The sequence below is a fragment of the Populus alba genome, chromosome 11 (genome assembly GCF_005239225.2).
Source record: "Populus alba chromosome 11, ASM523922v2, whole genome shotgun sequence".
Classification (NCBI taxonomy): domain Eukaryota; kingdom Viridiplantae; phylum Streptophyta; class Magnoliopsida; order Malpighiales; family Salicaceae; genus Populus; species Populus alba.
The window spans coordinates 8971714-8996043 of record NC_133294.1 but is presented as its reverse complement, the minus strand read 5'-3'; the positions used below and the strand labels follow the sequence as shown (position 1 = coordinate 8996043).

Genomic DNA, 24330 nt, shown 5'->3' with positions numbered 1-24330 from the left:
ATTAAAATAGTTTGAAATTATATAAATTGATGATAATGAAAACAAATGAAATGTGGTTAACAAATAACATTTATAAGAAAACAAATAAAATACAAATAAAATTATATTAAAGAAAGAGGGTTGAATTGGAATAGATGTGGATATATATAGATGTGCATGTTGTGGAATGAAACCTATATATTATGGTTAGTACATATTTAGGGGATGTTATACTTATGGGTTATATGTATAACTATTCTAAGGTTATTATTAGGGGACATGTTATGGAAGTGAATTTAATGTCATTATAATTTCATGATTTTAATTTAATCTTAGGAATGAATTGATTAAGTACCCATAAGGCATAAATGAATTTGTTTTGCCAAAACGACTCTTCATGGAATAGAAAGGAAGAAAGTGATATTTAAAGGAGAAAGAAAGACTATACCGGGTTATGTGATTTAGGGTATGATAATTAAAAAATTGATGAGTGGAGGGTGTGTTACTACCTTGCTTTTGTAATAGACTTTAAAAATTGACAGGGTAGAGTTGAAAAATATCCCTATTATGAGATAGTTTTTGGATGTGTTTATAACTAGAAACCACATAAAAACATGATTAATAAAATATATTATCTACTTAATTTAATTTATTTTAATTTATTAATTATTTAAAGATATATAAATTAAATAGATACTAGCCCCCTGGGTAGGATAAAAGGAAAAATAATCCATCACTCTCTCCCTTTGTTAATAATAATCGGCTAAACAGTCATGAGGGGAAAAAATAGAAAACTTTCTATTTTCTCTCTAAAATCTCCAAAATTCCTTCAACAAGCGAAAAACCCATGAATAGTTCTTGATGATTTGTGAAGAAAACACAAGATTGAAGAGAATTTGGAAAGGAAAAGGAGAGAAATGGCTATGGAAGGTGAAGAGTGAGAAAGAGGAGATTGAAGAGAAAGAAGAAGGAATGGTTGAAATCTTGCAAATTTCTTCTTGCTTGCCATCATATCTCATAGTCTTGAATGCTCCTTAACTTATAGATGCGGGAATTGTACGTTGTTTTATTATACTCGCATCTGTTTAATCGCTGGAACTTTTGATATTCTGCTCGTGCTTTCCTTGATCAACTAGTGTCTTCCAAAATCACAGGACATGTACTAATTACAATGCCACAGATTTTTCTTCAGATTTGGTAAGTCTATCAGCTGAACTGCCTAATGAATCTGCAATGCTTCTGACTTCTGCAATCATTGCCACCACATCATTTAGCCTGTTAATTGCGGAGCCGACTCCCTGTTTCAAAGGTGATGCTAATGTCAGCATTATTCTCAGGAGTAAAGAATTTGTTAACTGCAGCAATTGGGGACGAGCAAGCACATCGTGCTTGGTTTGCCCCATGGATGTATGGAGTGCATGCACAGCCCTGATTGCTGCGTTACAGCAGCTGGCTTTTCTTCAGGAATGATTCTATGTAGCACAACTTTGTAGAGTTTTGAATGATCAAATTCATGAAAGTTAATTAATTTTCATACCACACCAGCTGCCCCTGCTGTGATGGCCATTGGTGCTGTAACTGCACTAAGTCCAGATGAACACATAACTGGAATCTTCACAGCCCTTGAGATGGAATATGCTGCTGCTAAGCTTGGTGTTGCCTACAGTAAAATGCAAATTGGTAAGTTTAAAGAGAAAAAGAAATATCACAAATACACAATCAAAACTAGCTTTTTATGAATAATTAATTAAAAACTCACGCTAAAAAGTATTCTGAATGCATTAATATTTTTCAACAGCAGCAGTTTCAACTCATAATCAGATGTGTCAAATATACATTAAGGAATTACCAGATAATTAGAATGGCAACTCAAACATTTGGAAATTAATTTAGGACATGATCACAGCAAAAAAAGGAAGGAAGGATGAGCTGCAATTTTTAACAACCAAAAATGAGTTTTTTTTTACCAAATGTCTATTTTTCATGTAGAACATCAGGGCTTAATTCCCCTCTTTGATCCAATGTTTTGTTCTCTTTTTATGAGTCATTTCCCATCCTTTTTGGTTTTTTCTTTCAAATTAGCTTCGTCCGGAAATTGATTAAGTTGCTTAAGAAACCCACACTTCCCTATTTTCCTTTCCTACTCCGCAATTATTCTATGACCAAAAAGCTCCATAAATAGTGCAAGATTGTTTTGCATTACCTTCTCAATCAAACCTAGAACACCAGATTTTGAAGGATTAGAACACTTTCCTCCTTCAGTTTGTATAATGTCAACTCCTTCTTGTTCTAATAGCTCTGCAAGCTTGACCTGTTCTCCATATAAAAAAGAACATCAGTGCACAAAACATGACAGTGCTTTCTTTCCATAAAAGACAAGTGCTGCTTGTTACCTGATCAGGGAGACTTAGGGTGTGAGGAACAGTGACTGATAATGTCACGGATGGAAGAATCCTTTTAGTCTCCTTTGTCAGATTTAATATCTGCACAAGTTTCTTCTATAACTAAGAAAGCAGAAACAGAACTGTAGAAACCAGAAAGACTAATCTGGACAGTTGGAAAAAGTAATATTCGAGGCCCTTTTATTTTGGGGCATTAGTGACAGATGTTGGGAACAGGATGGACTATGCAGTGTAGATAATTGATGACAATGAGAACTGGAAAGTCCTGAAATTGGAAACAGTGTTTGCTCAAAGTACCGTGTAGAGTAAGGTTCAACCCCAGAAATCAACTATAACTGAAGAAAATACTTTCTCATGATCATATAAAGAGTTGATTGATACCTTCTCTGGAGAGAAAACCACTCCTTGATCATAAAACGAATCATAATTTCCAATTTCCACCTGTAAAAACCATCAGTCTTGTTAACATGGCAACACAATTGCTTTCTCATTTTGCATCTCAGCTTACATATGCCTCCTTAAGAAGCCATTGATGTCCAAGATCAGAGATTTGCGTAAAAAATAAAGTAAAAGCAAATGAGTTAATTTGTGATCAAACCATCTGTGCTCCTGCTTCAACAGCAGCTAGAAATGCTCTTGGTTCCACTGAAGAAACACAAACCTGCAAGTTTGGGAAATTCCAAATGAAATAAAGAAAAAGAAAATGGTATGTATGATTTTGAACATGTTTGGAGCTATATCCACATGCACGACTCTGAACATTTTTCAGCTCTATCAGGATCTTGCTATTAAAAATTAAGGTCTTTAAGTTCGATCATTGGGCAGCAATTGACGGCTTTGATAGCGCAAACAAATCACTGAAATATATCCTAACATCAGGATTTAAGGCCAGAATAGATGCCAAACAGTGGTTTGGTCTTACAAAATGCTTGTTTCTATGACATTTCCCCTTTCCATTTTTCTTTAGTTTATTGCTGACATTATGAAGGGAGGAACCCTGCACCAACCCGGAACTTCCAAATCTGGTGTTGAAGGGACCATTGCTTGTGACTTGAAAAGCATGTAAGCTTTAAGAAAGATATATTGTGGTAAAAACACCTAGAATGTCATCTAATCCATTTTTCAGTAAATTAAAACATGCAAATGTGATAAAATAGAAGAGATAAGCACGTGCATATGAAAGTCATTGAGACTCCCCAGTTAAAATAGTTTTCTAAAAATTATTAGAAAGTTTTATCTGATTATGTATATAATACGAAAAAAAGAAGAATCAAGCTATAGCAATTTAAAGAGTGAGAAATATTACAGGCAGGGAAGTTAGGATAATGGCAAGCTTCACTAATTCTGGGTCACAAGCTATATCCACATGAGTTGCTCCCCCCTGCACATTTAATGATATTGGATCACAATAAAACAATAATAAAAAAAAAACGCAGCAACTTATGTATCTGATAACAAAGAATCTCTTGTTATATATATAATGCAATAAATCATTCATATAATTATATTGCTACTAGGGAAACTTATAAATTTGGTGTGAGGCCAACCTTGTCCGCAGCAGTAACAACTGAAGCAACATTTTCTTTATTAAAATTCTGCAAACCTGAGATAATCTGTACAGGACACAACAAAAATACAGTTCTCAAATATAATTGAAAGGCCAAAAATTCAAAATGAATCCAGATGAAGGGTGTAAAATCCATGACATTCAAAGGCAAAGATTAAAAGAAGATGGGATTTTCTCAAAGCAAAGAAAACAGAATTTTGAACATCATGATTGTATATATGACATTGCTGAAACAAGAGAAATATCTGGTTATTAGGTATTTGGGTTTCCTGAGTAAAACGGGAACGTCCTCTTCAAAAAAGAATAACCAAGAAGCTACAAAAGAAATAAATGCAAGAAACAAAGCATTTGGGGTTAGCTATGCCTTGAGAGCTCTTCGCTCATGGAAGTCCTTCAACACAGTTTCTTTGGTAGTTGAGAGAAGAGCTCGAGTAGTCAAATAAGAAGCTCTTATTTTCGAAGGAGAACATGATGGTTTCAATCCCTGAAGAGGATTGTGATTTGCTTTCAAGAGAGAGTGGGAAGATGGTGAAATCGGCATGCAGACCGAGGAAGAGAACATTTTTCTCTCAACTATCCGGGTGAGGTAAGGTGGGAAATCGAAGGAAGAGATAAGAGATATTAGCAGCTTTAAACGTCTCAAGTGCAGATATTTTTGTTGGCTTCTTCTAAGCTGTAACCTTACAGATCATGTTCCAATTAGGGATAATCAATCAAATAGTTACACACATGATTTTATTCACCTAGATATATTTAATTTATTAATAAAAATTTATTTATTTTTAATATTTATTAAATGTTTTGATTAATAAATTGATTAAATTTTTGAAATAAAAAAATTTTTTATAAATAAAATTATAAAATTATTATAATTATAGTACATCACAGTATTCTTTATAAAATGTTTTTAACCAATACTCTATTAAAATTGAATATTAATTAAAGTGGTTAAGAATAATACATATTATGTTTTTTTCTTTATAAAATAAAATTGTTGTACTAATAAGTTGAGTTACGAAGAATATCTAGAACTAATATGTAAATACTTGTTAGATGACATGTACACTGAACTTTCTCACCAAATTTCATATGGAGAGATTATTAGTGTCTATAAAAAAACTCATATGATAACTGTGTAAGTGGTTTTTAAACTTGAAATCACTTAAGTTATCTTATATAGAAAAAAAATGTTATGATTTAATTATGTACACATTGTTCTAATCAGGGGTAACAAATGAATAGATATTAAATATAATATAAACTACATGCAAAATATTTAAGTAATTAAGAGATAATTCATCACTCGAGGTGAATTAAGAAAAATATTTCACTTGTTCTTAAATAGTATTGATTATAAATTTTTGCATAAGGTGGAATGAGATTTCAAAATAGTTTCAAAACTTATTCAAAGAATCAATTACTATGGTGTTAAGAGCAAATATAATTTAATAGAGTAAACACACTTCATGCTATAATGTCTAAATCATAACATTGTTGATGAAGTGATAATAATATTACATCGAGAAACCAGTCACTAAAAGGTTAAGTCAAACTACTTATGACTTTTCTAATATTAAGAGATCATAATAGATTATTAGACATTGTACTTGATCTTTAAATATAAATCAATTAATTATTGAATTGACAATAAATTATTTTATTTTATTTTATTTAGGATTATAATTTATATTTTGGTCAACTTATTAGAATCTAATAGGTCACATACATAAGAACCATTGGTCATAAATTTAAATGATAATTAATTAAATGTGACTTAATTGTAAATAAATTTTAGAAATTAAGAATTAGAATGTAATAAACACATGAAATTGTGATTCTAGACCTAAAAACAATCATGTAAGAATTTAATTGAATAAATTTCTAAATTAAACTAAAATAATATATGTGATTATTTAAATAGAAAATTGATATTTTACAATTCATAGAGTTTTTAAGTTTACCTATAAATAAAAAATTATGTCTCTTAATTCATGTGAAAAGAGTACAATATAGAAATACCTAAAATACTAAAAGAAGAAGATAGCACTGAAATGTATAGGAACCCTTCTTATCTAAAAAAATTTAAGAGATTTCTTATTACTATATTTGTATAAATTATTATTAAAAAAAAATATATTTGAACAATTTTCGATCGTTAACTCAACTTTAAAGTGTAAAAAAAAATATATCAAAAAATTATGAATACTTTAACTGGATTATTTATCTCATCGGAATAGTCAATTTTTCAAGTAGTGCCAGGCGTGAGAGGTTGCCAGCGCTTCATACCCAAGCTGCTGCTGAATCACTCAGGCAGGCGCTGCTGGAAGCCTATTTCACGTTAAGAGTGCGAGGGGCAATCCCTCGCACTCCTAGATGGCAGCTGTAGCGTCGGCTGTCACAGCTAAGAGTGTGATAGTAAATAATTTTTTGAAAAATCTCAAAATGATAAAAAATAAAAAAAATGAATTTTTCTTAAAAACAGACCTCAATGTCGCACTTAGCCACCTACGCGGGCGGGGGTAGGGGCATCGCCGACAAGCAAGAAGGAGAGTTTAAAGGCAGAATTATGTTCCCCTAGTTTTTTAGCTTTTTAGAAATTTAGTTTGTATGCTATTTAAAATAATTTTTTTAATTTATTTAATATTAAAAAAAACCTCATATAGATCATAAATTCAAATATTAAATATTAAAAAATAAAAAAAATATGAAGAACTCAAAAATTAATGACAACATAATCTTTTAAAAAATTAAAATATTTATTTAATTAAAATTAAAATTATATTTAATAAAATAAAAAATATATTTTAAAATCAAACTATTTTAATCAGCGTTATCTCAAAAATAACAGATAACAAATTATTATGCATTAACTGAAGACCAAGCAAAACCAAAAATTTTTCACTAATCTAGTTAATTTCATAAAATTCATTCAAATCACATACTACTTCAAATAAAATAACACCAACCCAAATATAATTCATGCAATAATATTTTTAAATATGTTCAAAAACTAATCACAACAAAAAATAAAAATTCATAATTCAACACAATCAAATTATTTCAAAATTCAAACACAAATCAAATCAAATTAAAAATGTCCCAACATTTCAAATATTATATAAAATAATTAGCATTTAATCCTAAAATTTTATAATTTTAATAATTTGTCAACAAAAATAATTTAATCGGAGAGACTGTTATAAACCAGAAACAATGTTAAGAGACTTTGGGAAGCGGAGGAGCAGTTGCGGCTAATGTATCCACCGGTGAAGACAATAAAAAGGATAGATTGGGGACTGCTTCTTCTCGCCTTTTGTTCTGTGTCACCGGTGAGGGCCACTCTCACCTCCAAAAGAGAAAAAAGCACACAAGCCAGTCAATTCATTTTATTTTCGTCTTTTAGGATATGTTCTCCGTTTCCTTTTCTTCTTCTCCTTCGTAGACGGTTAATAAGTCTATTATGAGCTAGGCGGCTAGCGGAGGTTGCTGGGAGGAGGTGATGGGCTGCGAGATCAGTGATGGATTGTTGTCAGGGGAGCTTCGATTAATCAAGAGCTGCTGGTGTGGAGGGTCACGATTGGTACTGTTGAGGGCTCGTGGAGAAGAGACGATAATGATTGATGATGGGTGGAGGAAAGGAAAGCAATGGCTCAGCTACTGCAATTACGGTGGTCTTTCACGGTCGTTTATGATGGTTATTGTTGCTGCTCTACCGCCGTGGCGGGGAAGGAAAGATGAGGGTCACGGGTTAAAGATGGTGGCTGGATGAAATGGGTTTAATGGAGGATATCGGGTTGATGAAGGAGATCTGTCATGGTGACTGAGTTATTGAGAAAAATAATTGGTGAATGGTAGGTGTTGCCGAGTGTGGGCTGGGGAATGGTTGCTACAAGGAGGAGCTGCTTTGGGAGACTCTGTTTTGCACGGAGAGGGAGATGAGAGCTATGAGTGGGAGGTGGTGTGTTTCTGTCTTTCTATGACTGGAAAAGGAGGAGAAAGGCTGGTGAACTGCGTGGGTGGGTTTTCTTATGGTGAAAGTGGTGAATCAGGAAGGAGACCACGGTGAGGAGATTGGTAATGGGTGGTTTTATTGGTTGCTGATAGCAAGCTTCCTTGTTTCCGGTCCCCGAGAAGGGCTTTTGAATTTTTTGATTTTTGAAAGAGCGGGATCTCTTCTGCAATGTCTAAGAGACAAACTTTTCTTTTGCTTTTTGAAAGAGTGTGGGTGGGTGCCTTTTGGATCTGACGGTTAGGTGGCCCTCTTGTGGGGGAAAAAGAGGTTAGGTGTTTTCATGGTGCATGGGGAGAGAGGGTGTGATTGGGTGTATGGTTTTTTGTGTGCACTAACTTTTTTTTTTTTTCCTTTCTAATGTTCTCTCTAAAATTCTTCCGTGTTTTTGTGTGATACATAACTTATTTATAGGAAGTACAATTTGTTCCTTTTCTTCTAATTACTTAGATCTCAAACAACTAAAAGATCATTTTAGTTCTTTATTTTTTATTTTTTGTTTTCCTGTCCAAATATTTTTTGTTTTTATTTTTTTTTTAATTTTTTTAAAATAACAATATCATCATCAACTCAATAAAATTAACTAATAATTTTGAAATGAGTGCGTTCAAAACCGAACATGTCGAAAGTAAATTTTTTTTTTTAATTTTTTTTTAAAATGACACTAAAAATACAAAAAAAAATGATTCAAATGCATAAAAATATATTTTTGAAACAAATAAGAAAAGGATGGCAAAATATCGAGTTGTAACAAATCTGAATATCGTGAATTAACCCATTAAACCTGCAACTCAATTAATAGACTCAATTGGATTCAATGATTTGTTTTATCAAACTTTTTTAAATCAGATATAAAATATCAAAAATAAATAAAATCCCAGCCTCATGGCATTAAAAAAACAAATGCGCAAACCTATTTAAACTATAAATACAGTCTTTACTGTTAATAAAGTCAAGTGAAACAATACTGCAAGTTCCATAACTCTTAGAAACATGAAAATAATAGTTATATTGTGAAACCCTGGAAATTTATAATTTAAATATACAGATGTGTAAACCTTCATGTAAACGTAAGACTGAAAGTGATATGATTTCAATGAGTGATAGAAACCAAGATTAGAAATAATAAATAAATAATGATATATAATGGAAGGGATGACCTTCATAAAATAAATTTTGGTTTAGAATTCATAAGGATAGAGAAACTAGTAACGTGTTTTGATAGATAAAATAATGAGAAAATTGACAAAATATTTTTTAAAAATAAGTGAGGTAATAAATAATACGTTATAATAAAGGATAATGCAATGAGAAGGGTAGGACTGAAGGTGCAAGCACCGATTAAAAATCAGTGACGTTATTTTAAAACGATAATAAGCCTAATAAATAAATAAAGGTGGAAATTTTGAAATGAATATATTAAAAAATAATAAAATGACCTTAAAGGTTTAGAAGGAAAATGGATATGATTTTATGTGAAGATTGATCAAGAAAATTTGGATCGTTGATGAAAAAATCATGAACTGATCTATTTTACATTAAGAAGTAGAACTCTCAATCCAATCATTAGATCAAGATGAAATTTTGCATGAAGTCTATTTAAATATTTTTCTACCTTGGTTAAATATCTCATCTCAATCGGAGTTTGGTAAAGACTAGCGATTTAAGTAGAAATAAACCATATAGTTTACATGAAAAATAAAATAAAATACATAAAGGTATAAATGAGGGACAAAATTGTAATTAGCGAAAAAGGTGCCTATAAAACTACAAAGATGCCAAAAGTTTTTTTAAAAAAAAAGGGTGAGAGAAAATTCAGATAGAGGGAGAAGTGCAAATTTTGGAGAAATTAATAATGCTCTAGTGGCCATATCTCTAGAATCCACCATTAGATGTTGGATCATGTTGATTTTTGGATGTATTGTTCTTCTCACACTACTCTATTAACTAACCAGAGGGATTAGAAGGACCATAATCTATTTGACATAAATCATCATCAGAACGTTCTTGGAAAACAAAAGGAAATACACCTGCAGGGTAGTTTGATTGCCGGCTAATTTCTCTCTCTTCCACCGTTGGATCATGCTCATTCTTTTATATATGGTGAAACTAGATGTTGCCTTTATTTTGTATGGTGGATATAAAAAATGCACTCTTTGGCAAGGTTTCGTGCATGTTGAACAGTAGCTTGTTCATTTTCTAGTTAGCTCGATTTTATTTAGATATATAGAGATCCAACCGTTGGATCATTCTGATTTTGAGATATATTGTGCACAGCTCTATGATATATAGTTTGACCGTTGAGTTTAAAACAATAATCAGAGGTTGAGGACTTATTGCTTTTTGAATTTATTACAAGTTTTGGCAAAATTTAGTAAGCTTGATTAAATACATTTTTTGATGAAATTACAATTGTGTAGATGTTAGGGTTTATGAAAGATATAATGATAAAATATGTTATTGCTATTGATATTGTTATAGATTAATTGTGTATTTGTTATCTGAGAGGAAGAATGATTATGGTGTATGAATAGGAAGGAACATTCCTATATAAACATGTTGATTGAATAAAAGACTAACTTGTTGGTTGTGTGGATATGAATAGGGTGGAACCATGAAGAAATTGAAATGAAAGAAATTTGAAAAAAAATAAAACATATTTAAGGCTGGTCATAAGCATATTTTTGAAAAATTGATTAGTTAATAATGAAGATTGTCATGGATTCCAATTAGTAGGGTGAAATTATTATTGTGATTTAAATGATGTCAAATGCACCTTGGAAAATGTTGTTTATGCATGAAAATAAGTTGGAAGTTGAAAAGGATTTTCAAGGGATGAAAATCCTTTGTCTAAAATTTTAACTAGAAAGGAGGGGTTATTGTGATTGTTGATTTTGAGCCCTAAAACAAAATAATTTGAAGTTGGTTTCTTCATAAAAGTTATATTTCTATGTTTTAGCCTTTTATAGAGATAAATCACGCTCAAAACTAAGTTTTACAGGTTTTAGTTATGATTAAAACACCAGATATTATTTTGGGTTGGTTAAGCTAAATTAATCAAAATTAAACAATTTTTAATCTTTGTTTGAAATCACTATGGAGTGTTGATTTTAATAATAAAATTATAAGAATGAATATAAACATAAAAATAAGTTAGAGTATGGGATCCTAAGAAAATTCTTTATGATTGGTTTGAGAATACTAGTTGAATGAGAATTAAATAAAAATGTGATGTTGGTTGTATTGTTGATAAAAAACTGAATCCCTAGTGGTATAGGGAAAGCTGTGGGGACTGGACAATTGCATGGAGCGGCAGCACGTGCACCTATTCTAGATAAGTGATTCATCACCTTATTTTGTAATTATTAATTTTTTCTTAAATATCTATGTTTTTTATTTAATTGATGTTAAAAAAATGAAGCAAATAAATACGTTGAGTGATTATTACAAATGAGAATTATTAGTAATTCATGAAAAATTACCAAAATTATTTACTAAAAAAATTGATCTGATATGTAACTTCGCACCACTCTATTCGAAAACCATAAGAAAATAATGATGGATAATAGATCATAATAAGAGCCACGTGGCAAAAATTTCAAAAAAAAAATTTCAATAAAGCATATTTAGATGCTCTTTAGGAACATGGGTCAAACAACATTTTATAAAAAAAAATTAATTTTTTTAAAAAATTATTTTTATTTTTTAAATTATTTTGATATACTTCATCCAAAAAAAATAAAATTTTAATATTATTTTTTATACAATTTAAAAACAATATTAAAATTAAAACTAACAATAAAAACTACAACAATACCGCACGATACCTTACTCGACAAAAATGTCCCTGCTGTTGCGTTACCCTATAAATGCTCCTATAAATGCTTTTAGGAGGAGAAGCCACTAGAGAGGAGGAGAAGGAAGAGCGGGATGGTTTAGTCTCGTTACGGCATTTGTTTCAACCATACGCCCTCCTTTTTCTTCCTCCTCCTCCATGGATGGTGAAGTGGCCCCCCCTGTTCCCACCGTGGAATCTCCTCTTGAACTCACCCCCGTTGGATCTCCTGAGGTCGGCGTCCACGCACTGCCGTCTGATGAAGATCATGATCATGATCGCGAACACGAGCAGTCATCTGGTCCTACCGTTCAAACTGTGGATCTCAAGCATAAAATCATTAAGCAGGCAAGCCCTCTCTTTCTATTTCTTATATATATATATATATATATTGTTTGCTGTTTAGCAATAATTTAATTTTGTATATTTATTTCTTTTGAATTTCTTTCAATTACAATTGTGGTTAAGAAGTCTTATATTGCATAATACTCAACTTGCAAATGAAGTTACTGAATTACAACTCCTAAATTATTTTTTTGCAGGTGGAATATTATTTTAGTGATGAGAATTTGCCGACCGACAAGTATATGATAAGTTGGATAAAGAAGAACAAAGAAGGCTTTGGTAAATAGTTTGTTTTTCCCTTTTTAATGTCTATAGCTTGTCAATTGATAAATTTGTTAACGGGTTAGAGAGAAACGGAGAACCTTCTGTAGCTGGTGAAGTAGAAAATATAGCTAATGAGTGAATTGAGTAGTGATTGCTAATATATCTTTAATTATTAATTAATAAATAATCTAAAGTGCTTATTTCAGTTCGAATATTATTTACTTGAATTGCCATCGGCTCACTTCTCTGGTCTGGTTCCACTGTTATAGTGCTCCCTGTTTATGTGGAAGACATAAAGAGTGACGAAGGGGTTTTTTTTAAGAATTGTATTGCTTACCTTTTATCTTGATTATGCCAAGAAATAAATAAATAAAATCATGCTAGGGTAGTGATATGACTATGCATGTAAATTTAGTGATAATGAAGTTGGACATCAATGTCTGCTTCCTATCTTCTAACTGCCTTCTGAAACTCTTTTGCCATTCAGTGCCATAATTTTTTCTTCTTTTTGGAATTGCGAATTTACCCTCTTGCTGCTTCGATACAAGACCATCTCCCTGTTTTATTTATATTTTTACTCGTATCATATAGTTGTTTCTCCATTTGCAAATTCTATCCTTCCTCTCCTTTTTATGCTGTAACTCCACAACAATTTTGATGATTTTGTTTGTACTTTTGAATTAACCATCTTCATACTTGTGGAATTGGGAGTCTGCTTGCACTACTTCATCAAAGTATGAAATGATCTGAGTTGGAGAATGGTTCCCCTTGGCTTTTGTAGACAATCTTGTTATGATTTATGCTTCTAAATATTGCTAATTGTTCATACATGTTACCGCGATGTTTTTCATGTAATAGTTATGCACATTCATGTTAAGTGTTTTCTTGCAGTTCCTATCACAGTTATTACTTCTTTTAGGAAGATGAAGAAGCTTACTCAAGACTCCACATTTATTGTGGCTGCGCTTAGGGAGTCTTCCATTCTTGTAAGCAGCTTCATCTTCTCCCTTTCTTTTATGTCATGCTTATGGAATTTGGATTTTGTGGACAGAAAAAAGTTTGCTTGTAACAAATTTATTTGCCTTAATCTACAGGTTGTAAATTCAGATGGAAAGATGGTGAAGCGCCTTGATCCTTTTCATTTTGCTGAGGTCAAGGATCCTAAGGTATTTTAATGAACTTGATCCCCCCCCCCCCCATCACTTGGACTGGCATTATAATAAAACTTTGAGCATCTAATTTGTGGACCTTAGCTTTGCACTGTTCTGGTTGAGAATCTTCCAGAGGATCACTCATTGAACAACCTCCAGAGAATATTTGGTGCTGCTGGAAAGTAATCTTTTTAATTCTAGTCTTTTATTTTGCTTTCTTATTGCCTGTTAGGTGGGTCTGTTCATTCTAAAAGTTGTTGTTTGCAACTTTCAGGATAAAGAATATTTCTATCCGTGATCCACTAGCTGTGGAAAAGTCTAAGAAAGGAAGTAAAACAGATATTTTGATCAGTAGCAAGGTATGGATTATGGAACTGTATTCATCTGAAGGATTATTGCATTGAACTCGTTCTTTATTACAAGAATGGTATATTATCATTGGCTAGTTCTTTAGCTGCTTCATCTTTACTCTTATTCATCATCTGCTTTAATCTTCATTTCCTCCTTTTACCTTTTTCTGCCTTTTGATTTCTATTGTGATTTGACAAAGAATGCAGCTTATCAATATGAAGTTTAGGAGATGAATTCTAGAATAGTGTATGAGCATTTTACTTATCTTATTGAGAGGTACACTAGGTAATATTCTAAAGTGAGCATTTATATTCTGCAAGAATAAGATTTGTATCTGGTTTAGGTGAGTGACCGTTGTTTGGAATGAGCTTCAATGGGCAGACTTGTAGTGCTTTGTTTTTGCCCATGGGAACATGTAGTTGGTGCCTTACATGAGACTGTTGGGTTCCAAAAACATAATATAAAATCTTAGCTCTAGTTGTGAGGACCTTACAGCAATGATTTTTGGATATGCAAGTGGTAGTTTCCGACTGTGAGATGTGTTAAGGTTTTTGTGTCTTCTCTGACCTTTTTGTTTGGTTCTTGTTAAATTCGGTCACTGCTGATACTTTTTTGTTGTAGCTATTGACTTTCTGAGGATAAAGTGTTTTCCTTTAGATTATCCTTTTTGAGTTTCAAAAGACAACTTCAAGTGAGCTTTAGCTACAATTATCCTTATGTTAGCTACAATCCCTGCATTTTACATCATGTTGCTGCTCATAAAGATTTTCTTTTTTCTTTTTTTCAAATCTATTTATGGACCGTCTTGTTTAGTTATCTAGTTTGGGACTAAGGCATGGTTGTGGTTGTTGTTGTTTTATGGACATTTTGTTTGCTCATATTAAACTAATTTTTTTTGCTATCAATCCCTTTTGTGGTTTCTGTGTGTAGGTGCATGCCTTTGTGGAGTATGATACTGTAGAGGCTGCTGAGAAAGCTGTGAGTGCTGTTGTATAAAATCTTTTGCTTTTTGCTTAAGGTGCTTGATTGTATAATTCTAATGCTCAGTACTTTCTGGTAATTGGATCAGGTGGCAACCTTAAATAACGAACAGGATTGGAGAAATGGCATGCGGGTCAGGCTTCTTAATCAAATGGTAAGTGATCTTGCTCCTCATTATTAACAACAACTGGTAGTATTGTTAAGCTTTCTTGCTCTAGGCCAAGCATGGGCAGAGAAGACAAGTCTGGAGGGAACCTGATTCTGAGAAGAATCGCAAAGGTCGTGGGACTAATCTAGCAGGAGATGCGGAGAAGCATGATTCCAGTGAGCATCATGACGATACACCTGTTGAAGAGGTTAGAGATGATTGCCTTCTTTTTTAGTCATTAATAATCTTTTTTCCTATAGAAGTCCTTGATAACTTGATGTGCTAGTTAAGTTATATTGTTGTTTGAACCAAACTATCAACCAGAGATTACAACTCTGCTTCTCAAGGATATTACACCTCTATTATAGTAAATGCAATAGAGATTTCATTTTCCCCTTAGAAGAGTATTTCTAGTGGATGTTGAAATTCCACAGAGAATTTAGATTGGGTTACCGTTTCTTCCTTCACCGATTGATTATATGAAAGCATTCCTATACAAAGGAAGTTTAAAATCTCCTTTAAGGATATCTATGAGAAGAATGAACATGAAAAATAACAAATATTGATAGAATGAATATGAATTGTGATGATAATTGTTTTCATAAGAAATGAAATTGAGAGAATTGGATGTCTAAGAAAATGTTGTCTTCGTGCCTGTTTCATCAAATATCATTTCAGGATGGGGAGCCTATATCCAAGGAGAAAAATGGCCAGCAAGGTGGAAATCGAGGGCGATCAAGAAAGAACAAATTTCGTGTTACAAATGGGATGGGTATTTTGACTGGTCACTTAGTTTTCTTTTTTTCCTTCTTTTTTATTACTAGTTACTTTGGCACATGCAATGTTCAAGTTTTTTTTTTTTTTTTAAAATAGTTAAACAACCAAATACAAGAATTCCACATTAGAAATATATTCATATGATTTAGAAAAGCTTAAAAGTGAAAAATATTAGTTTAGTAATTGATAAATTAATTAATAGTGTTTAAAATATTAGGTTATGTTAAAATAAAATGATTATATGTCATTCTCTTTCCTGAGCTACCGGCAATCTTTTTATTTCTTAACATTTTCTTTTTCATATTTCTTGCAAACCTATACACAGCTATTTTAACAAAAAAATTAAAAAATCTTTCCTAAATTAATTTAATTTTTTCTTCCCACATTTACAAAATTTTAGTTTGTGGAACACATCTATTCAACCAATAATAAAAAAAATTACATGTCTAACGTTTTGGGCCTTGCTTATTCAATGTATTAAGAGGGAGATTAAACTGTACTTGAATATAGATAAGTAAATGCTTATAAATTTCTGTGTTTAAATCTGGAAGTTTGTGAGGCAAAGGGTGGGAGAAAAAATTAGTTGGGGTTTTTTTGCTATGTCTCTAATGGAGTATAAAAGTATTCGAAAATAGATTAAAATGTTCAATTGAGAAGGCAACATGAGTTTTTTAACTTCTAAAAAATAAAAAGGAGAAGAAAGAGTTTGTTTATTTAACTTCCTCTACTCATTTCATGTGAAAATGTTATATATAGATGATTACTGCACAATTTTATTAGAAAACCTCTCATGTTCATTAAATTATAACAAGTTTAAGGATATTTTTGTCGAATCGAATATTTGGACAAAATTCTTGCATTTATACATTACAATGAACTGGCATCATTTGTATTGTTTTTACCAGGCCATGGAACTACATCCTATAATGCTGTTGAACTCTCGAAAGCGCCTCCTGGGCCAAAAATGCCTGATGGAACCAGGGGATTCACGGTGGGACGAGGCCGACCTCCCATACCTAATCAAAGCCAGGAAATTGTATGACAGTTACACTAGTGTAAAGTGTCTTATAACTAATGGTTTGCAGTAGCATGGGAGATGGAAGTGGTGTTTGAATTGCATGGAAGGATAACTATCCTAATCTCTCTGCTGGATTGTTGGTTGATCTTATGGGTGCCATTTTGATTACGAACTATCAAGTACAGGCTCATGTTTTGTGCTTGCGGATTGGTAGAAACGCAACCCTTTTGGAGTTGTAGCGCAACATGCATTTGACTCGTTGATTCATGTGTTCTCTAAATGTATTGTTCTGGAAAGCAATTGTTTGGAAACACAGGACCTGGTTTAATGTGGTATACCTCCTGTTCTGTGTTAAAATGCATTCCCTTGCTGACCGCTTAACCTCAATTGAGGCCAGCTAATTAAAGATTAGGGACTGGCAAATGAGGTTTGCAGAAAATCACAAGGTATAAGATTTTGAAACCAAAACATGGTTCTGCGCCGCATCCAATGGGTGAGCTCCCTTGGAAAAAAATTAAAATTAAAATATAACAATGTCAACCCATATCCATACTAGTTACAACTTGAAAATATTTCAATGAGATAATGAATTATACCATTGTTTAATTAATGTTATTGCGTGTTTGGGATGGAGATGCTTTCAAAGATACCCTTTTCATAAAATATCTAAACCTAGTAGTTAGCTTTAAACCTATTAGCTTTTTTTTCTTTCTTTTTAATCTTAACGTGTGTAATTATGTAAAATATAATTTTTTAAAAAAGACATTAAATCTTATAAAAGAGAAGTTAAGCTATAATAAGTCAATTTAATATATTATTATTTTAATATTAAAAAAATACGTTATTTTAATTTATTTTTAAATTAAAATCATAAATTTTTTGAATTGTTTTTAAAGATATTAAGTGAAATAACTTACATCAAAATAACTTACATATAATTTAATTTTAAACTCATTGTTTTTAAAATTAACTTTGTAGATAAATTTAATAATAATATAAACAAACTTTCTAATATTTTGTTTACATTAAAAAAAATATTTTCATCTGGCACTAAACTAGTGTGAGGAGGAGGGTGGTCTCAAACAGGACAAAACATACCTTGTCAGATGTTGCGGGAATTTCGAAGCAGAATTTATATCACGTCTCACCTTCCCTCTTCAGAAACAAACACAAACACAAACACGCCCAGCTTCTTCTTCTTCTTCTTCTTCTTCTTTTGATGGCCTCTCTTCTCTCACTAAACTCCTCCTCCTTCTCCTCTGCATCTAATCATCTGCTTTCATTTGCTGTGATTATTCCTGCTCTTCCTTTTCCTTTGGACTAGTCATGCTTTCTATAAACCACCACCATCACCTCTCTCGTATACGGCTTTCTCGACCACCAAAACATTTTTCTTCCTCTCCACTTTCTTCTAATTCATTCCACAACTTCAAGGTCTCAGTTTCTTCCTTTTATTTTTTCATTTTTTTATTCTCGATTTTTCTAAAAAATAAATTATTAATGCATAACAATTATTTAAACATCCATGCCGGCGATGAATTTGGAAACCAGATAATTGATTATTGACTGACTAATTTGTGCAGTTAAATGGATCCAGTGCTGGAGGACGACGATTGCGCCATAAGATTGTTCAAGTCAGGGCCTTTGATGAGGTATGTAATCTATCCAAATGTCCATTTCTCATTAGTTTTGCACATGATACATTACCTGCAAGCATCAGTTCTTGTGATTCTCAGTGCTTTCGATTTGGTTTTATAGGACTTGTCTGGTGTATCCTCCCCGCTTGATGACTGGGCTAACAATGATGGGGCTGCTGGCTACATGCTATTATCCAGTGACGGGGAAGACAGTGATGGAGAATATATTATAAATCCGGTGACGGATATGGAGTTGCCTACTGCTAAAGTATCAACTAATGATGCTCTTACACTTACAGCTCACAGGCTTGCAATGATTGGGAGGGCCCCCCGAAAACGTAGGCAAGTGTCCTGCATTGTTACGCAAAATGAAACTCTTATGGTTTATATGGATTTTAGAGAGTGAATTGGGCAGTGAAATAAAAAATTAAAAGGAAAACAAGATCGATGTAATTGTAGCCCTGGGTTAGCAAGGGTATTTAACTTCTTGTTAACCTTTGTCAGCTGTGCTAAAATGGGGTTAAGGTCATTATGGTGCCTAAAATGTTTGGTTGTTGCAGGTTGTCACTGACACTTTAATGCAAAATCAGTCTCGCACATGGATTGAAATAGCTTGATTGCTTTTGGATGTTTAAAGAAATTTCACTGCAATCAAGGCTTTATAGTCCTCGGACCTCTCATCCTATTTGATGTTTTTTTGCACTGTACCATATCTGGGCATCAAAACTCAGTGCAAAAATTCCTTAGTTGAATCTCATGCTTTTAATGTTATACCTTATAAAGGTCCATCCTAGGAAATTCTTCTAGTTGCAGCTGTAAAAGGGCATGTCTAGATTCCATTAGTGATGTTTAACTTTTTTTCCATTTGGTTTTTCGCTGGCCAAGTTTGGCTCTATTCTTGAGATTACATGTGCACTTAATTGGAAAGTTGAGAGTTTCCATGTTTGTAGGGGATGATACTTCAGTCGATTCTTTTTCATGAACTCTATATGCATTACTTTGGTTTGACTAGCTCTTTTCATACTGCAATTGCAGGAACAAACTCGGGACATTAATTAATTTGTGTCTGCTAGCCTTTTTGACGGTTCTTCTCTTATTTGTTGATTGGTGTGCATGGAAGATTGTCAGATTACCCCTAGAACCATTTTACTTGTGTCGTCCATTTTTTATATCAGCAGTTCTAGTCTCTTTTTTGGGTTATCTTTGTGTTCCACTACTTGGTGAGTTAAGAATTCATCAGAATATCTGGAAAGAAGGGCCCCTTCGGCGCTCCAAGAAAAGGGCAAGCCCCACAATGGGTGGACTATTTTTTGTACCAATTGGTGTAGGCGTTGCAAAATTTGTTGCTGGTTTCTCTTCTGTTGAAGTTTCTGGAACAGCAGTGGCAACTCTGGCATTTGCAACAATTGGCTTACTAGATGACATTGTAACCGTCATAAAAAATCGAAATAGTGGTTTGTCTCTGTGGGTGAAAATATTTTTGGAGGTAAAAGTTTTTTAGTTAATTGCTTCCAATATTAAATTTGATAACATTCTTGCAAGAGATAACTGCTCATGTATTTTTCAGGTAGCTGTTGGGACCTGCTTTTCATTTTGGTTGCATACTACGAGTATATCATCACCCTACAGCATGTATAAATTCTTATTACTAATTTGATCAACATTTTTATGATGGTAACTCACATATCTAATCTTTTGATGAAAAGTTTAAGGGAGGATGCCACTTTTTTTGTGATTAATTAAGACTTTATGCTGTAATTAGAGATTCTGTGATCAGATACTAATTGTAATGCTACCTGTTTTGAAATAGAAATATTGTTCCTGACTCAAATAAAATAAATGAATAAAGAGTAGTTAGTTCTTATGGTTTCATTCTGAGCAAATTATAGAGTTTCTAATGCCATTATAATATTCTATATTAGTACAGTAAGGAGCAACTTAATTACTTCCATTTTGTTTGCTATTCAAGAGTGAAAGGCCATTGGGCATTCAGTGCAGGGAATTTATAATTGTCTAGCAACGTAAATTTTGCTTGTTCCAAGTTGCTACATCTACTCTGCCACAAAATTGAAATTCTAGTTTGGTTTCAATTGAAGTTCTTTTAAAAGATTTGTAAAAACACATATAAAATTTATTTTTGAAATTTATCATGAATTTTCTAAAAGCATATATTGGAATCTTTTAGTTCTGTATCTTTGAAGTTTTTCGATAGTATTAACTACTGTGGAAAAACTTGGTTGAATTGATATGACATCTCATGTTAATCACTTAATGATATACTATGTGATAATGGTAGAATTTCAACATATTAATTATTAGTGTCAAGTTAGCTTGTTTGATATATTCTCAACATTTTTCTTTTCTCATCCATTGATGTCTTGTACTACAGGAAAATGCTGGTTGCCCTACCTGCACCACTGGGCCTCATATGCCTAGGAAAATATTATTCTTTATTTACATCATTTTGTTTTGTTTCCATGGGAAATGGCATTAACTTAACGGATGGTCTAGACGGCCTAGCTGCTGGAACGGCTGCATTGGCTTTTGTAGGAATGTCGATCGCAGTGTTGCCAATATGTCCTGGTTAGTATGGATGTTAATGAACTTAAGCTTCAGTATAATTGAAAATCCAGAAGGTTTGGGAAGTTTCCTTCAAAGATCTGGAAAGTGACATTTGATAAACGTTATACCTGTTAAGAAGTTAAAACAGGAAAGGGAAATTTGCTAAGCAATGGGAACTATAAACATTATGCCTGTTCTGGAATTCAGTTTCTTCCTTTTCTTCTTCTTTTCCTTTTATATGCTGTAAGCCCAAGCAATTGGATATAGAATCGCTGCAGAAAGCCCAAAGCATGCTGGATAGAATCCTAATCTAGTCAGCCTTTGATTTTGCATTTCCTGTTCAAGAATTTCTGATTTTTGTTGTAGGGGAAACCAGATTTATGGCTATTTTGTATGTTGAAGAATCAGTGAGACTGTTGATGAGAGATGAGTTTATGGGTTAGCCCACCATTAGTAATTAAAAATGCTAATTTTACCCAAGTCTAGTTGTAGAGTCAGTTCGCCAGAAAAGTTGGAGCATTGAATGAGTGAGTCTCACACTAATTCCGTAGGTAGATTCAGAAAAAAAATACATTATTCTTTGTAATTCGAAGTCAATTATGGCCCCGCCTGCATTTTGCAGAGGCAATTTACATTATTAGGGGGGCATGATAAATATCACATGTAAGCTGGAGGGAATCTTTGTAATCGCCTAATTTTGTTCAACCCTTGCATCTTATCATGAGAAGACGAACAGCGTCAAGTTAGTGTCTTATGAAGCAATCACTTAACATATTTGTGTGAATTCATTTGATACCATAGCGAGAAAATTAGCTCCTCAACTCATAGTTATATATAGAAGCAGATTTATTCTTTATATTTTAATAACTTCTGCAAAATGCTATTGCATGCCAACACCAATATTACATCAGATCATTTAGAGCTAAATGAACAAGTCAATATGCTTGTTAACTTTTGTACCATATTTTTAAACCTTTTCCATTCGAGCCCCTTGAGGAATTTGACAAAGTGGATGGCTTATGACATCCATCATGAGCAATGATGTGCTACCTAGGTGTGCAATTGAATGTTGGGAAGAAGTATGATCTTGAAAATGTTCTGTTGTAACTATTAATTCATTGTTTTGAGATCTTACCCTTTTCTGTAGACTTATTTGTATTAATTCTTGTTTTACATTCCAAATCAGAACTTGCTGTATTTGGGGCATCGATGGCAGGGGCCTGTTTTGGTTTTCTGTTGCACAACCGGTACAGGGCTTCTGTATTTATGGGGGATACTGGATCCTTGGCATTGGGTGGAGCATTAGCTGCAATGGCTGCTTGTAGTGGAATGTTCCTTCCATTATTTATCTCATCTGGGATCTTTTTCTTGGATGCATCATCAGTGATTATGCAGGTATACATACATGTTGACACTGATTTATATAATCTATCGATGATAGAAAATTGTCCCTTTACCATGACAACACAAGAAAGTTCTAATCAAGAAATGTAGGCAAATCTGGTGTTCTGAGTTTGACAATGTTGTCTTTTCCTCGTTTCAAACAAAATACACTTTGTTTGTTCTTGGTAAGAATGTTTGTCATTGATGTCAATTTCTTGTATCCTCTCCTACAGTGTATTTTTTACCTTATAACTTATGCCTGCTTATATCTGATCTTATAAAACACGTAAATGATTCTGTAAAGTTGGTAGTGGAATATCAATCAGGCTTCAGGAACTATAAAAAGTAGATAGAAACACGATTTTGCTGCAAGTTTGAGATGGATCGACAGAAGACCTCATTCTTAGAGTAAATAGTTTTTTAGATCCTATATTTCCACTTTGTTTTTTTGGTCTTGCAAGGGAAGGAGTAGGGTAAGGTCTGAGGTCTTGAACCCTAGCCACTTGCAGCAGGTGGTCACTACCAATCCTCCCAATTGGTGATTGGTATCATACTAGCTTGGTAGATTTCTAGTGGAACATTTTCAGAGGCATACTTCTGGATCAGTACTTTCTTGTCAAATTAAAAACCAAGTCATAGAGCTCTTGTGTTCTGCTGTGTTGATAAACCAAAAATCATGCTATGTTAAACTTTTAATTCTGTCTTAATTAGTTGTATTTTATTTTTGTCCAAGCCACATATATTTGTGATGGTATTGCCTTTTAAGTTCTTTTGATAATGTTTCCATGGATTATAATTCTCTGGGAAGTTTTTTTTCCTGTTCATTGCCAACTTTGATGTAGTTCTTCTTTAGCAACTTCCAGTATTTTGCTGATGCACCTGGACCTTGTATTCTTTGCTGTCATCTATTAGATTCAATGCAAGAGAAGTAAAAGAGCTTAAATGGATAGGTTGCAGTATACTTCATTGTAAATTTTCCTCCTATTTTTGTTTTCACATGATGCTGCTGCTACAACGAAGAAATTCTGTTTTTGATTTGTGTGCAGCTGCCGGACCTATGAAATGAACAGTGATGATTTTGTTAATTTGAAAGTGATTATCGCAGTCTAACCATTACCTACATTAGGTGCTGTACTTCAAGACAACCAAACGCATGAGAGGAGATGGGCACCGTTTGTTCAGGATGGCTCCTGTTCATCATCACCTCGAGTTATGTGGGCTAAAGGAACCGGTCATTGTTGCTGGGGCTTATGTTATATCCGGAGTGTTGGCTCTGTTTGCTGGGTATGTAGGTCTAATATCTGCATAGTTTCTGAAGCATTTCTGCTCATTTCTTCTTATCACTTTTGCAGTTAGTGCGCTAGGTTTTAATTTTCCAAATGCTTTTGGAGTTCTTCACTTCAAACGGACTTTTTGTAAATTTGATTTAGAGAATCAGGTAGAGATGTAGTAGAGGCACATTGAGTCAGGATTGGACATTTCTCTTTAACTGGAGGGTGTTAGTCCAGACCATATCTTTGGGGGCCAATACGTGTAATATTTTTTGTTTCTTCCTTCTAACGCCTGTCACTTCAGCGGCAGCGGGCGGTTTGATTTGTTTGTTTGTTAACAGAAATCATTAAGCTTCTTTCGATGTTGGGAAAGAATCCATATTTTCTCCTGCACTATGTTTAGATAAGCTGTACATAAGCATCCTTGTGGAGGGTGGCGATCCCCATGTAGTGGAGGATGTGAAAATGGTGGTCCATTGGTAATCCCAAATTTGCGAGTCAATCTGCAGCAGCTTTTCTAAAAACATATGATCATCCAATTAATAGTTCGGTGCTGTTATTCGCAATTATAAGTAACTTTAAGATGAAGAGAAAAATCTCAACTTGTGTCGATTCTGTGATCTAGTTGGGGAATTTTCTAAAGACAAATG

The 24330-nt window shown here is 33.1% G+C and overlaps 3 protein-coding genes across 4 annotated transcripts; 2 read left to right on the top strand and 1 right to left on the bottom strand.

The window, feature by feature from the left end:
• Positions 1–693: 693 nt before the first annotated feature.
• Positions 694–4614, bottom strand: LOC118054791 (uncharacterized protein ycf23). The gene is made up of 9 exons (XM_035066497.2): positions 4313–4614; positions 3929–3994; positions 3688–3762; positions 2980–3042; positions 2763–2822; positions 2373–2462; positions 2183–2290; positions 1517–1639; positions 694–1277 (listed from the first exon to the last, which is right to left on the bottom strand). The coding sequence occupies exons 1-9, from the start codon at positions 4508–4510 to the stop codon at positions 1146–1148; spliced, it is 915 nt and encodes a 304-aa protein (XP_034922388.1). The 5' UTR covers positions 4511–4614; the 3' UTR covers positions 694–1145.
• A 7219-nt stretch (positions 4615–11833) lies between these two features.
• On the top strand, positions 11834–17184 carry LOC118054790 (la-related protein 6A). The gene is made up of 11 exons (XM_035066495.2): positions 11834–12140; positions 12335–12416; positions 13293–13387; positions 13496–13567; positions 13655–13734; positions 13827–13911; positions 14834–14881; positions 14973–15038; positions 15103–15240; positions 15711–15804; positions 16715–17184. Exons 1-11 carry the CDS (start codon positions 11952–11954, stop codon positions 16849–16851), a joined length of 1086 nt encoding a protein of 361 aa, XP_034922386.1. The 5' UTR covers positions 11834–11951; the 3' UTR covers positions 16852–17184.
• Positions 17185–17921: 737 nt separating this feature from the next.
• Positions 17922–24069, top strand: LOC118054789 (phospho-N-acetylmuramoyl-pentapeptide-transferase homolog). 2 transcript variants are annotated; one of them, XM_035066494.2, is made up of 8 exons: positions 17922–18261; positions 18411–18479; positions 18586–18806; positions 19500–19950; positions 20032–20096; positions 20854–21047; positions 22213–22421; positions 23456–23678. In XM_035066494.2, exons 1-8 carry the CDS (start codon positions 18154–18156, stop codon positions 23468–23470), a joined length of 1332 nt encoding a protein of 443 aa, XP_034922385.1. In that variant the 5' UTR covers positions 17922–18153; the 3' UTR covers positions 23471–23678. The 2 variants fall into 2 exon arrangements, with proteins under 2 accessions (XP_034922385.1, XP_034922384.1); XM_035066493.2 differs by having other exon boundaries at positions 17926–18261; positions 23536–24069.
• The last annotated feature ends 261 nt before the right edge of the window (positions 24070–24330 follow it).